Genomic DNA, 15,915 nt, shown 5'->3' with positions numbered 1-15,915 from the left:
CGGCCTAGCATCCGATGCCAATGGAAGAGGAGTGACAGACCTTGTGTCCAGTGGATCCGTGGTACATGTAATCATCAGCATATGTTTAATCAATGAAATCACAAGAGCCAAAGCGTTATGAGAAGATAATTCAACAAGAAAAACTTATAATCATGTGCCATGTAAATGAAAAATGTAGGGAGGATGGCATAAACAAACAAACCTGATCCTCAATCGACCGGGAAAATATGTAAACATTGTTGCAAGTGCACTTCTGCTACTCTAGGATATATAGACATCAACAGATGAATGAGAAACTACAATCTCTCTCAATCACATATGTTCTCATAATTCACTTTTTTCAATAGTTTAACTCACGCAAGATTTGTCGTGGAAACTATAAAGGTACCTGTTCAGTTCAGAGGTGTATAAATGCACACAAAAGAGTTTGCTCATCATAGAAGACTTACTACATAATAACAACTTAGGCATTGTCGACTTTGGGAGTAACTAGCTAAGACTCAAATTTTCTGGGCTGCATTATGGGCAAACGCTTAAATTTTACTTAAACATCGCTAGGTTATTTCTTCTAACTCAAGTTTTTACCATTTAAGTGCAAACGCGACTAGAGACCATAGTTGTGGTAAAACTAAAAGACAGATCATAGCTCCATAGGTTCGATAAATTATACTTCCGTGAAAGTTACTACATTGATTTTTGTTCTTGCGCACATCATGAAGGAAGTTATCGTGTCTATGCACTTTATATTAACTAGGATTTTAGATTTCAAAGTGACATTTCAAATGAGTTGTCAATACCTTCCAAATCACAGTTGTTAGGACTAAACTGTTTGCTGAAGAATTAATCAAATTCTCTTGAGGATAGAAAAAGTAATATGTTTTGAAACTTCTAGTCATACAAATCAGGGACGTGAAGACAATGTTCCACTTTCTATATCTCACAATCAAACCTACCATATCTAACATCGATACATCACAGTATCACACCAACACCAACAGACCTACATGTTCATTCTTTATGCAGACGAATGGAAAACATGAGACAACTAGAACTTTTCACTAGCGAACAACATGTTGATATTGAAGACAACAAACTCCTTGGCCAGATAAAACCAGAGAAATCTACGTCCTCACAGGAGGCGCGCCTCCCCTTCCAACAGGGCCACCACCTCGGCCACCAGCAGCCTACATGAATTGGTAGGTAAACAGTTAAGAACTGGAGATGATATATCAGAATTGAAGTGCAGCTCCACACAGTATATGTAACATTCTAGAGATAAGATGGATATGCAACTTTCTGGAAGTTCCACAACAGAAAGAACTTGCTAATTGTACATTTAATTTTTGATGACAATGCGCACGAATAAACACCCCTCCCACCATCCATGGAAATAAGGTTGTGTTTGGTTGAGATTTCAGAGGCAGATTCACTACCATAAAGCTAAAATCTGAACCAAACGCATACGAAGCCGACAGCGATTCTCGTAACGCAGCAGATTTTGCTAGTGCAAACTGGAATCAGCAATAGAGGCAGATTTCGCTGTGTTGCGTTGAGAAAAAAACATGATATTTACCCACCATGCCATCGGTAAGTGGAAACTGGCCGGTTGGATTTTTTTTTTCACCCTCCCCAAGCGATTCCTCCCTCCTCTAGTCCTCTCCCGTGACCTTTTCCCCGTGATTCCTACCTGCCCCAGGAGAGGCGAGCTGGGGTTCAGCCCCGGGCTCCGGCGACTCGCCGGCCGACTTGAGCGCCGCCCGCCCGCTGAGATCCACCACGCATATCTCCCATCTGGAAGCCCCACTTCCCGTTCCGTCTCCTCGCCCCAGACCCCTCGCTCGTGCCACCTCGCCCCAGATCGGACCGCCGCCGCCGCACCAACTGAAGGCGCCGCCGCGTCGATTTGGTTCCGCCCCTTCTCGCGCCCAACTCCGGCGGCCACCTGGGGCATCCGAACAAAAGTCGAGCCCGCGCCCCTAGTTTTTGTCCCGTTCCTCCTCCTTCTTGTCCCCGTTACCATGAACACCATTCGTGATAGGATAGCGAATGCTTTGCTTATTGCGAGAGCGACATAGGATAGTTACATCGATGGCGAACATCATGTTATGAACCATATGTCTTTTGTGTAATCGGTATGTCTCTCGGAGTAACCTTATGATATCACTTTGTAAGCTATGTATATATATAATATTAAGACATGGTAAATTTCCTTCCCAAAATTATCATTTGCATGTCTATCAGTGTACAAATCATTGTTCTGCGATCAATTAGCTTGGTAATATTCACTCATGGTCTCAGGGGCATTACAGATATTTCCTATCGAATCCACAGTTGACAGTTGCTACAACCAAACAACTTCCACCTTTCCCACAGTTGTCAGCTCACAGCTGATTTTCCACAGCAGATTCCCCACAGCTGATTTTCAGGAATCTACAGCTCAACCAAACACACCCTAAGTCTATGCTTCTCTATATATGAAGGGATTTAAACCCACATGTCAACATTTGCTCTAGAAACGGAACAAAGAAAAGGGTGAAGCTAGACAAGGGAGGTTTGATATGATTTATCTACATTTTATCCATGTTTTAAGAAGAGCCTTAGTGGCTCTATGAATAATGAGTAAGTGACCTAGAATTCAACCCAAATCTCAAGCTTAAAATTGGTGCAGACGCAAAACAAAGAGGTGGACACAAAGCTACCGAGGACTTATTCGCTCTAGACCGTTGCGAAAAACACCCCACTCTCTAATTTAGGTCAGGACTGAAGTATTTTGTGAGCATGTACCTTTTCTACATTTGAGCATATTCCTTTGTACAATCCTCACTTGTGGGACACAATAATTGGAAAAAAGGAAAACTAAGCCAATAATGTCAATTTTCCTTATGACAGTAGTTGATGGAAGGAATTTATCATAAGACATCTAACTCATAGTTTCCTAGCATCATACCCCTACTCTGTCTCTGTTAAAATAAGGGTTTAATCACCATATTGCATTTCAACCTCATTGAGGACTTTATGAATCAGCCTAATGATCTTAGATCTGAACAGAAAACCTGTACTTGAATTATTCATTTGTTCCACCACCCAGATATTTTACTTTTCTAGTCCCCGAATACAATATGGTGTTAAGAATGCTCAACAATGATAACATAAACAAACTGTTTTGGCACACACAACCATGTCATCTATGCGATACATTCTTTCTTAGTCCCTTACTCTTCCCATTAAAAATAATATTGGAACTTTTTAGGCAGCAACTGAAGATATAGAGAAATACTTCAATTCATAAAATTTATTTAAAGTTAATTATGCTCGAATTTGTCATCAGAAAGAAATTCGAGAAACATTACATGTATGTAACTAATCAAAATAGTACTGACACTCGAAATGCCAATCAGCTAGATAGATTTGTTGTACTCCCTCATGTTCAAAATAATTACCCTAAAATAGATGTATCTAGATATTTTGGGGCAATTATTTTTAACCGGAGGGAGTATAACATTTCATTTGATGTTGACACACTCAACAGTGCATCTGCAAAAACAAGCAGTCGATATTCACACTGCATATGGAAAAACTCTAAGCAATACATCGACTTCTTTTAACAATTACCATGTTGCCCGTGAAAGATGAATACACGGCGCACGGTTCTAACTTCCAATCATTCAAGAGCGCATTGTAATTGCATACGTTTCTATAAACTTCTGCAGCACACAGATATTCAACAGGCTGCCAAGTAAGTTTATGTAGCAGGGTAATCCTGAGCACTGGCTCCTACGATTTGGGTTCATCAAACTGCCCACCACTTGGAACACGCATGCTATAGGTCGAATGGGGTTTAATTACTAGCAAATCTTAGTGAAAAGAAACAAAAATGATGACAGAAAGTAGCCATTACCCGCGCACGCATCGCAACCGCCCGCCCACGGCCAACTCCAAAAGCCGATCCTTTGCCCTAAATAAGACAAGAACAAAAGATCATCATAAGTCATGAACCATGCCACCACGTACTTGTTGTCACTCCTGATGCTAAATGCCAGACAACTGAAGGAAACGCCAACCTTCTTCCCTGGTTCCAGGCGCTCGAACATCTTGGCCTTCCTGAGCATATCTGGTATAATGATGAACCTGAAACGATACCAAACCACAGAACCAAGAACAACCAATTAATGAGGCCGCACAAGTTGAACAGCAACCAATCACACGAGCCTACCGGGTTCCTGAATTACCTGACTCTTACTCCTCTGATGAAGACGTGCTCCAGCTGGGTCACCCTCCCATCCTACAAATCACGAAACAAAAGGGTGACAAATTGGTTAACCTACGACCGCAGGCAGGAATCTCCGATCGACGAAATCGGAGGGGCTACGGCCTCCGATCCGAAGGCAGGGCGGCGCGCGTACCTTGGCGGTGAATGTGGGGTTGTGGAGCTGGCAGTTCCAGTTGTCCTCGCAGTCGAGCATGGAGCCGCGGTACACCTCGCCGGTCTTGAGCTCCACCGTCACCACGTGCCCCTCCGCCTCGTGCAGCAGCTTCACCGGAATCCCCAGGCCCCGGCTCATCTTCCTCTCTCGCCGGCCGCTAAAACCCCAGCTCGCACCGGAGACGGCTCCTCGGCGGCAGGTTGCGCAGCGTGGAGGAAAAATACAGTACACGTCGGTTCGCTCGGGAGCCCAGCTTCCGTTATAGTTAGAGCATTACGAAGTCGGTTTCACCAAAACCTGGCCCAATTTCTAAAAAGGCTTTCGGCCCAACTAAGAGGCCCATCGCAAATGCCCAGAAAGCGACGGCGTCGAATCACTTGCCGACGAAGCAAATCGCCTAGGCGAAGGAAAGAAGCCGACGCGACTTTTATCGGCGATTTGCACAAAAATAACCCTTTTGTCAAACTATAGCACAGACTGACCCTCCGGCGAAACTATTTCACGGATCTAACCCTTTTGTGTGGCGCCCCCCTCACGGGCGCCACACATGCCCATGTGGCGCCCCACAGCCCTGGCGCCACACACCCATCCGACGTGGTCGACGCCGACGGTAGTGACCCGATCCGACGTGGCGGCACGAGTGGCGCCATTGCCGTGGCGCCACACTTTGAAAGTGTGGCGCCGTGGCAGGGCGCCACACATCCACTTAAGTTTGGCCGCGCACCAGTGACCCGACCAGTTCTTCTTTCTCCTCCCTCTGTTCTTGTTCTTTCCTCAAAGGCGCCCGGTTTTCTCTCTCCCCCTCTCTCCCCCCACCAAATCAACCACCAAATCGTCAGATCTGTCCGTGGAGATCGTTCCTAACTCGTTGCTTGAGGTAATCTCCTCCGTTTCCCCTCTTTTCATCCATTGATTTTGTGTATTTGCTCCAATGTATATATGAAACCCTAGATGTGGATTTGGTTGATTTGAGGGTGGAGATGGATTTGGTTGGATGTTAGGGTTGTTGAAGTAGAAGAAATGGTAGTGTGCTAGTTTGTATGGGTAGATTATGTTGATTATGGTAACTAATGAACACATGTATGTATGTGTTGTTCATATTATGCTAGGGGGATGGATAGAATTGTCCATGTTCATCATGTGGAGAAGGATGCTTTCTTGAAGGGAAACATAGAGCCGGACCCGGAAGAGGTTGACTTGGTGTTTGACGTTAGCCCTAGCTTTGCGGAGGTGGTAGCACAAGTTAGGGTTGAGTTGAATTGGAATGAGTCAAATGATGGTGTTGAGTTAGAGGGAAGGCATAATGTGGGATTTGGAATGCACACCCGTTGGAAGATAATGCGTATCAACTCCGAGCAACGTTGGTCCATTTACAAGGCAGTGCACACGGCAGGCGGTGTCGTCGAACACCTTGACGATCATCTCGCCGTCCCCCTCGTACAGGAAGGTGAGCTGGCAGCCGGGCTCGAGGTGGAGGTCACGGGCGAACTTGTCCCACCCCGTGTGCAGGTACATCTTGCCCTGCCCGTCGAACAGGACCTCCACGGACCCGGCGGCAGTTGCAGCTAGCCTCCCGTAGCTGCAAGTGCGCCGGCTCGTGGCCGTCGACGAACTCGGCGAACTTGTCCTGTGAGCCGCTTGATGCCGAGTGGGTCGTTGTCGATGCGGAGGAGGAACTCGAAGCAGCGTTCCTCATGCGAAGACGAGGAGGATGCAGGTGACGGTGACCGTGGGGCCCTTGCTGCTCCACCGCGGCGGCCCCTTCCCCGGCCCGGGGGGCGCCCAGGACCGCGGCGGCCCCTTCCCCGTCCACCGGGACCGGCCATCCTACATGTTTACATTTTTGAACCATATTACGATCCATTCCACTAACAAATATGAGTTACTCTATCACAAATACTAGGCATACATGTGGGTTCATACACATACATACACATACATACATAGAGTTCATACACATACATGTGAAATTTCATATGTAGATTTCTACAAATCTATGGTTCAAACACATGCATACATGAGGCTACCATCTCCAACACAAACAATACAATATAGAGTGCACAAAAGAAAAAAAACATGTCTAGGGTTCATGTCCAAATTTAGCCCGATCTATGAAATTAGTGGATGAATGGAGAAGATTTGAAGGAGATTACCTTGACAAATGGATGGGGAACGATCTCCACGGACAGATCTGACGATTTGGTGGTGGATTTGGTGGGGGGGAGAGGGAGGAGAGAGAGAACCGGGATGGGGGAGAGGAGGAGAAGAACAGAGAAAGAAAGAAAGAAGCTGGTCGGGCTGGCTGGGCGCGCGCCAAACTTAAGTGGATGTGTGGCGCCCTTGCCACGGGCGCCACACTTTCAAAGTGTGGCGCCGCGACAGCGGCGCCACTCGTCTTTTCACGTCGGATCGGGGTCACCACTCGGCGTCGGCCGAACCCACGTCGGATGGGTGTGTGGCGCCAGGGCCAGGGGCGCCACATGGGCATGTGTGGCGCCCGTGAGGGGGGCGCCACACAAAAGGGTTAGATCCGTGAAATAGTTTCGCCGGGGGGTCAGTCTGTGCTATAGTTTGACAAAAGGGTTATTTTTGTGCAAATGTCCACTTTTATCCGCCACCTGTCCCATCCACCTCATTCGCAGAGACTATACGAGACGCGCACTCATTCTGCGAACACACCATACAGATCGGAGAAACCGAGGTCCTCCGCGAGCAACTTCCAGAAGGTTCCAGAATCCAGACTCGAGCAAGAGAGAGGGGTTCCGATGGCGCTGCAGTGGATGATCCTGGCCTGCGTGGTGGCGGCGGAGGCGGCGGTGGCCGCGCTGCTCACGCTCCCGGCGCCGCGGGCCGTGCGGGCGCAGATCGTGGGGCTCACCTCGCTCATCCTGCAGCCCGTCGCCTGCGTGCTCCCCTTCGCGGCCTTCCAGCTGCTCGGTTCGTGCCCTGCAGCCGCGAATTCCCAGCGGGAACTGTTGCCTCCTCGTTTCCAGCCTCTGATTATGACTGGTTCGCGTTTTCTTCTTCTTCTGCTATGTGCAGATATCTACTGGAAGCAGGAGCACAGGCTGACGTGCACGACGGAGGTCTGCACCGCCGAGGAGCGCGTCCGCTTCGAGAAATCCGTGAGTGAATCGAGGCCCTACATGCTTTGTACCCTGTTCCGATTCGTCAGTGCGTTTCTAGGGTTCCCTGCCGCTTGATTCGGTACAGATTCGTTGACATGGGGGTATGTATGCTTAACATGTTAAATCGCCACCGTATTAGTTGTGTACTTGTGTTTGGTTGATTGGTTTGAAAGGGGACTAGACGACAGTCGCCATACGCCTCCACTTGTAGCTGGATTGCAGAATGAAAGACTTACAGAATAGTAGCGCTTGTATTCATTGATTTGTAACAGTACAGAGAGGTTACATATATAGAGTCGGTTCCTAGCTACAAGGAGGGAGAGGAGTGCCGCACGATCCATGCGCTGCATGGATATGGACTAAGACTAGGTGCAGATAAGGCAAAGACTAAGTCTAGTCTAACACAGAAGTGTAGCTAGAAAGCCATACTCGGACTTGTTTTTCTGAACAATAATGCTTGACTTACGGGCTGTGCATGCTGTGGAGATTTTACGGACCGACGTGTGATGATTTGGTTTGTTGAAGTTCAGATTGCTTGCTGAAAAAGCGGGCACGTTCTCATCTCTACAGCTGTGTGATGTGCCATATTTCGAGTTCGTAGGTGTAACGTTGTTGATTTGTGCAAGTTTAGTGGTGATCTAATAGGTGAAGAGAAGATAATAGATTAGTGAAATTTCAGCTACCTTTTGTGATGAAGCGTTTGATTCTGTCTATCGTTCCGACCATCTCTGTAGGATAATTGAAGATGCCGCTAGATTGTGCTTAATCTGTAGATCATACTCTCTTATTTACTTCCACAATTCTGTCCGCTTGAGGTTGAACTTTCATGTTAACAAAATCGTATATCTTCAGCACTTCTTAACTTGCCAGTTGTTAGGCTGAATATATGTGTTTCAGTATCATTTGCATTACATATTGTAATTTTGGTGAGGGTATTTGCTTGAGATACTTCTGTGAGTATAAAATACACTAGACCCATCGAAGTTGGTACTTGAAAAAACTATTGTGCTTTTCAGTAGCTGAAATTGTACCTGATGGTCTATTCCCCCTAGAAATGGCAAGAAAAGGGGTGCTGTTGAGTACGACTACTGCATTTGAGTTGGGTGCTTTGTACTGACATACCAAGATGCTCCTGACTCTAGGAGAATGTTTACCCATCCTATTCTAGCTAAACTATATCAGCCCACTAACCTGGATCATACACTATGACATGTCATCATCTAAATGTGACCATTTGATTTACAAGATGATACGCATTTATCTGCTCAGATAGATCAGAGCATCTTGAACATTTATCAAGCTGGGGTGAGGTCGAGCTTGGGCATTGGATTGTTCGTAGGTGAGCTTGGACTTAGGCTGAGCCAAGGCTTAATCAGGCATGTTCTGCACTCGGGCTAGGCTTACATAGGGCCAAAAGCTTGTTTTAGGATGATCTAAGGTTTGATCTCGCTACAGTATGTCCAATTGGAATGTTGGATTCCCTTTTGTACATGTAAGGACATATATAGTTTCTAAACCATTTAGTAATTAGTACTGAAAAATAAAAGGGAATATTAATTCTATGTGCGAATGAACACATTCTTAAAATTTGCATCCTGCTTTTTTATCACATTACTAGTATGTACACGATCAATTGTCTGCATTGTTAATGATTTCTGTTTGCTGTGTGTGAGTTTCTCATCATATTCAAGAGTTAAAACTGTGTTTTTTCCCTTTACCGCATACTTCTTTGTCATCCTATTTGATAGAAGTGAGGATCATTAAGCTGAAACGTCAGCCAATTGTATGCCTTCTTTCAGCCCTGTACAGTCTCTGGCTGCTTAATTTCTTTCTGTTTCCTTGCACAGATTTTCAAAGCCCAGAGGAATGTCATACTTTGTGTTTCAGCAGTCCTCCTTTATTGGTAAAAAAAACACTTTTGCCGAGTCTGATAATATTATTTCAATGAAGATTTTGTATCTTATCTCTTGGTTGATTTTTACTCTGGGATAGGTGCATTTACCGTATCTGCAAGATCAACAAGGATATTAAGTCACTGGAGGAGGTTGAGAAGCGCATCAAGGAAGAGTAGACTCATCCTAGTTTGTGGTGAGTGATTGAATTTGACTCTTTTCAAGGACGTCTGAATTAGTTCAATGCTCAGGAATGTTTTTTAAAGAAAATATTGGTACTCAGACTAGAGTTGAAGATAATTCTTAGTTTACATTTCTGTACTAAAGAATTCGGCATTGCTGAATTATATATTTATTCAAATAGTTTTGGATGGTGCTACATTGGAACTTAGATAATGTTCAGCCTATTTGTGTATTTGCAACTGTACGAAGTTAAGGTAACTATGACACTTCTGTTAGGGTTGCCCATTGATCTGATTGATTTTGCTAAGAGGTTATGACATTTTGAACAAGACTCTGCTATTTGAATCTGCCCAAACATGCCAAAATGCAATCCACATTCTCGATTTTACAGATACCAGTAGTGCTCACTCGTTTGCCGCGTGAGATCATATGATATGGATGCCAACCAATCATATTAGTATGTACCTTTTCCAATTACTGATGAAATTTCTGGACTACAATTATGATTTTATCTGGCAAGCTGCTGAGTTCATGTGAAGTCATGTGTCATCTAGAAATGGTCTGTTATTTTGTTAGCTTGGTACTGATTAGAATGGTAGGTGGAAATGTTACTTCCCTCTCCTGTATCAGTTCATGGTGGCGATTGGCAAAGTTACTGCCATGTGTTTGGTGGGCATTTCAATAACTCTGCTGCTATTTAGCATCAGAAACAAACAACAATTTGTTTTCTATGAAGATGCTGATATTGTATAACTTTGACAGAGAATCAAATGTTTATTGTGCTCCAAAAAATAATCAAATTGTTTATGTTACAGACTTGTAAGACTGATGTGTCATTACTTGTTCATACTACTTCCACTTGATTGCTGAGTCCTGAGTTAATATTATTCTTCTAACCCGAAAGAATTTCACGTCTTTGACTTGCCTTTTATTTATGCAGATGGATTTTGTGTATTGTGGCCTTCAGCAGATGTATCCGGACTTCAGGATATGCAGTGTATAATTTGTTCTCCTTCGAGCAAATAGCATGTCACCTTGTTCGACACTTGGCACCCTCTTTTCTTATGACGGCTGTTTTCTCTATGTAACTTCTGATGATGACTACGAAGACATTTAAATATTGCCATATGGGCCATCCTTGAAGTTTGAGCATCTGCTAGAATGTTGTCTGAACTGGCCTTTCTGTGTTCTTCCGTGTTGAAATAGTCTGGTATTTGCTTAGAATTGTACTGCTTAGGTACGTTCTCCTAGTTTTACCTAATGTCGAATTTCCCAGCAGTTGAATTGAAGACTCGGTCATAAATTTTCGGCAGAGTTCTATACCTGAACCCAGCAGCAGATTGTTCAAACTGGAAACACTGCAAACGTGTAATAGAACATTTTCGGCTGTTATTTGATTGGTCAACGTCCATACTAATTGTTTGACCTGATGGGATGAAAATATAACCTGATAAACGCCTTGTATCGCAATAATCCGTGGTTACCACGTCAAAAAATTTAAAAATATGGTTACTGTGTCATAGTTCGTCGTGATGGGTACTGTGCAATTCATACATGGGAATTAAGAAACGTGTAGTATATAAATTGCGGCTCAAGCTTGGCAATGGCTATGGGTAGGTTAATACTCCCTCCGTTCCAAAATGTAAGTTGCTTAAGGATCAGTCAAAAGTCAACGTTTTTTAAGTTTGATCAAGTTTATACACAAAAATATAAATAATTACAGTACTAAATCAACATGAATAGATTTATCATAAAATATATTTTTTAATATGTCCATTCAATATTGTAGATACAAATATATTTTTCTAAATATTTGATCAAAGAGTAAAATTTAAAAAATTTGACTAGTCCTAATAAGTATAGAATTTTACTCATATTAAGTGACTATACTTATGGAGTATTACCCATACCTGTTGAGCACCTAACAGATAGATTAAATAGTACTACTCCCTCTGTTCCATTCTATAGTGCCTATAGTTTTTTTGGCACGGAAATTAGCGCAAGAGTATTTTTTACACAATTTGAGATCAACGTAAAATTTGGGAAATCCATATCTTCCTAACTTACCATAACACATTTGGGAGCTGAACGGGAGGGGGTAATTGAAAAAAATCTAAGCTAAAACCTTATATTCTGAAATAAATGCCAAAAATCTATAGGCACTATAGAAAGGAACAGAGGGAGTACAATTTAATAGGCGCGCACGTAGTTCAAAAATTTGCTTTGATCATTATTTTAGTTAATAAAATATAGAATATATGTCACAAAAATTATATCGTTGAAAACCTTGTTTGAATACGAATCTAATGGTATAGATTTTGTAGACATATAATTTATATTTTGTTGACCAAATTAATAGTCAAACTTCATGTTAAACTATGTGCGCGCCTGTTAAACCGATACGGAAGAGTACACAAGGTATTTACAATTTTACACTCATGATAGCACATTAAATAAAAATAAAAATTATGTCAACTCAATAAAAGGTAGTCGAGTACATAACAATCATATAAATTTAAACCCACAATCTTATGCTCATAACACATAAATAAATAAAAATAGACAAGTCACGCGATAAAATTGATCATCGATGACAACTTAAAATAAGTATGCATAGATGCATCGGATCTTCATTAAGAGTTGTCAATTCTGCAAATAGAACTTATGGCCGGTTCTAGCCCTAGTGATGTCTCCTCCATAGGACAGTTTCATCTCTTCTGGTCGGGCTCGCCATTGTCACGAGGGGTGAGGAATCCGAGCTATGTGTGAAGTTTTTAATAAAAGTGTTGTTTTCTAAGGATTTGGTAGCCTTCTTCTTTTGGGCATCCACTTCAATGTAGACGAGATTGTATATAATAAATAATCTTCTTTTCCAAGGTCAATTATGGTGTTGGAAGATTGCTATTTTCTAGCTATGGAGTTTTAGATTTTGCTTTCCTAGATCTATTTTCAATTTCTTTTATCGTTGCCGTAAGGAGGATTATCCTCGCAATATTTTTTGATTGTTACGCCATGGATAATAATGATTCATACATTCGGCTCATAATGACGTTGACAAAATTGTTTAATTTCTTTTTTCCTACTGATGTTGATACTCTTGTGGACGATTTTAATGTTTACCAAGCGATACACGCGGGTACCTATAGAAGTACTCCCTCCGTCTCATGAAACTTATTTTATCAAAAATTGAAATTATCTAATATCTAGATATATCTGAATTTATTTAGTTAAATCTTAAACAATTTAGATACATCTGAAGTTTGTGGAAAAACCGTGATTCGCAACGTTTGGACCCGTTCGCCGTTCGATGTGACTGTGAACTGCCTCTCGTACCGTCTTGTATAACACGGATGACACGGCCGCCTACCTGCGTCAGAACGCGGCGGACGTCGAATGGCCGGAAAGTAGAAGACGACGACGATGTCTTCCTCCCCCGAAACACGCGTCGGGAAAGCCGTGTCGGAGCTCGTCAGCGTCGCGCAAAAGAACACGTCCAGCTCGTACCGGCGCCGACCGGCCGGCGCCGTGTTCCGTGGTCGAGCAACAGAAATAAACAATCGAAGATGCATTATAAAGCGTTGCTCCAGAGTGTCAACCCGAACACAATTTTATTTTGTTCGCACAACGTGTGCACGTACGTCTCGCGGATGAGCGAGCTAGCAAGTGGGTACACGAAAAGGAGCGCGTCGTTAGTCATAGTTAAAGAACCCAGCACCCGTCCGGTCCGAACCTACTTCCATGGAAGACCAGGAATTGACTGATCACCGGTTGATTCGGCAGTTCAAACAAAGTACTGTCAAAAAATAAAAAATAAACTTAGGCCTAGTTTGGCAACCAAGGTTTTCGAAAATTGAAGTATATTACAAAACTATAGTATTTAACTACATGGCATATCAATACTTCAGTTTTGAAAAAAGAGGTCCAGCGTTGTTTTTTCAGTACTTCAAAAATAGCAAAAATAGCATGTTTTTAGAGATAATGAAAATTAATACCACGGTCTCTAGTAACAGCCAAACATATCAAAATACTTTTAAGAAACTGTAGTATTGCTAAAATAGTTTTAAAATATTTTGCTAAGAAACAGAGCTTTACTCTTTTCTTGGGACAAACAATAACAAAACGTATAATCGGGGATCATTCGGCGTAGTGGAAGGCCAGTCTCGGGCGGGAGTTAGGTCAATGTACCTGCATTTGATTTTCCACACGTATGGCGGAATGGACTGGCCGAGGATGAGAACATGTGTATGTGTGTAAGAGACATTATGAGCTGAATACTGATGGCATCACCATATGCATCAGGGAGTTGTTTAATCGAGCTAACTTATGTTTCGTTTGATTTTGTTTATTTGGTCTTCTATATGGCTTCCAGAACGAATTCGTAGTCTCCACTTCTGTATGCGTCTAGAAAGAGAGAACGTTGGCATGTCGAGATATCTTCAGAAATGGCATCGTCCAAGAAAACTACAATTTGAGCGGATGAAGTTTTTTTTCTAGTCTTATATGCCATTCAGAATAAGTAACACGAGGGAACCTACAATAAAACTACAAGGGCAGTGTCATCCTCGGTCCACCAGAATTCAAACTTCAGATTTAACACTTTGATGTATCATAAAAGGTGAAATATTCTTCGGTGGGAAACGATGTTTTCATATTTTTTTTCGGACCCGGTTTCAGGGAGCACCGCGTGCGTTCATAGAGGTGAGTGAATGTACATGTTTATGAGTGTCTTCATTTGTACCGTGTTTCGAAAAAAAGAGCAACATAAATTCATAGTTTTCACTTCTGATATGCGTCTAGAACGAAAAGAACTCGATGTTGTGTTCTTTTTTGAAACAAGGCAAATAATTTTGCCATTTTCATTGATAAAAAATAAGTTTTAAAAATATTTGCCCAGGACAAGCCATGGAACTTTTTAAGGTAAAGTTTGTTCTCCGCGAATCACACTTCTAAAATATTTAGCCCTAACAAGACTCTAGGCATTGGCCTCGTCTTTGATTCTACATATGACAATGATCCACGAGATGAGCATGACAAAAGATGCCATCGCCTTTCTAGCAACCCCTCTTTGGAGAGCAAGTTTGGTCCACCAAGTGTTGACGTCAGGTTCGTTGGCCAAAGCTCCGAGATCAAATCATGGATGCCACGCCAAGCAAAGATCTCTTTCCAAATACGAATAGAGAACCTACACATTTGGTCTTATAGCAAGGAATATTACTTTTTGGAAACATGTATTAACCACATAGAAGAGTATAGACTAGGGATGGCGCCTGCAGCCCTGCAGGGTATGAGTACAGATGGAGCCACCCCATACCCTTACCTGCCGCACTCGATCTTACCCGTTATCCATACCCATGTCCGTCAATAGGTACAAGTTTTTATCATACACGTTACCCAAAATTTAACCAAAAAAGGTCGTAAAAGACAACATGTAACAATAATTTATAAAATAGCACAATATAAACATCAACACATAATTATGAACAAGGGCATATTATAAACAACAGCACATTCTCATAAACAACAACACTTGCCCATAAACATCAACATATAATTATGAACAAGAGCATATTAATAAACAAGAACACATTCTCATAAACAACAACACTTGCCCATAAACATCAACACATAATTATGAACACGAACATATTATAAACAATAGCACATTGTCATAAAAAACAACACTTGCCTATAAAAAACAACACATCTAGATGTAATCACGTAAAAATGATATGAACCGCGACAGTCACATGAGAAGGAGTGAAGCTATCATAAATAGGGACCTAATCCTAACTAACCTACGAGCGATTGTGGCTGGGACCGGGAAGCGTGTGGTTCGGACTAGCTAGGTGAATGTGTGCTTGGAAAAAAGTACGTTGCAATATTATAGCGCCTGACTTATCAAATTTTAGATGGGTAAATGGATATGCGGGCATGGGTTGTACGATCCCATACCAGCACCCGCTCTACCTGGCCAAACATAATTGTGAACGGAGGGAGTATGTTACCATAATATGGCACTTCCGAGACAAGATGAGTCTGCATGCTATTGCTCGTAGCACCGCTCAAATTCACTATGGAGCTCGAGCTACATGGAGCTCGTTTTTTTTTCCAAATATGAAAACACAATTGCAAAATTTCTAAAAATTCTGATTTTTTTCTAGATGTAGATAGTGATCTACTCTATCATCACCCAAAATCTGAACCTGAAATGATTTATATACGCTTAAAAAAGGCGTCGTATCTTATGAATCCGAGACATTCGTGTACCCCTGCATCCCTGTAATCTCA

The 15,915-nt window shown here is 42.6% G+C and overlaps 2 protein-coding genes across 2 annotated transcripts; one reads left to right on the top strand and one right to left on the bottom strand.

The window, feature by feature from the left end:
* Nucleotides 1-849: 849 nt before the first annotated feature.
* Nucleotides 850-4,604, bottom strand: LOC127349081 (small nuclear ribonucleoprotein SmD3b). The gene is made up of 5 exons (XM_051374873.2): nucleotides 4,404-4,604; nucleotides 4,230-4,282; nucleotides 4,062-4,128; nucleotides 3,899-3,955; nucleotides 850-1,184 (listed from the first exon to the last, which is right to left on the bottom strand). The coding sequence occupies exons 1-5, from the start codon at nucleotides 4,560-4,562 to the stop codon at nucleotides 1,122-1,124; spliced, it is 399 nt and encodes a 132-aa protein (XP_051230833.1). The 5' UTR covers nucleotides 4,563-4,604; the 3' UTR covers nucleotides 850-1,121.
* Nucleotides 4,605-7,046: 2,442 nt separating this feature from the next.
* Nucleotides 7,047-10,770, top strand: LOC127296354 (uncharacterized). Its single transcript, XM_051326412.2, has 5 exons — nucleotides 7,047-7,361; nucleotides 7,467-7,549; nucleotides 9,400-9,455; nucleotides 9,545-9,640; nucleotides 10,568-10,770. The coding sequence occupies exons 1-4, from the start codon at nucleotides 7,190-7,192 to the stop codon at nucleotides 9,621-9,623; spliced, it is 390 nt and encodes a 129-aa protein (XP_051182372.1). The 5' UTR covers nucleotides 7,047-7,189; the 3' UTR covers nucleotides 9,624-9,640; nucleotides 10,568-10,770.
* The last annotated feature ends 5,145 nt before the right edge of the window (nucleotides 10,771-15,915 follow it).

Source organism: Lolium perenne, chromosome 4, assembly GCF_019359855.2.
Source record: "Lolium perenne isolate Kyuss_39 chromosome 4, Kyuss_2.0, whole genome shotgun sequence".
NCBI lineage: Eukaryota > Viridiplantae > Streptophyta > Magnoliopsida > Poales > Poaceae > Lolium > Lolium perenne.
The sequence above is the reverse complement of the archived record's forward strand: the minus strand, read 5'-3'. Positions and strand labels throughout refer to the sequence as shown.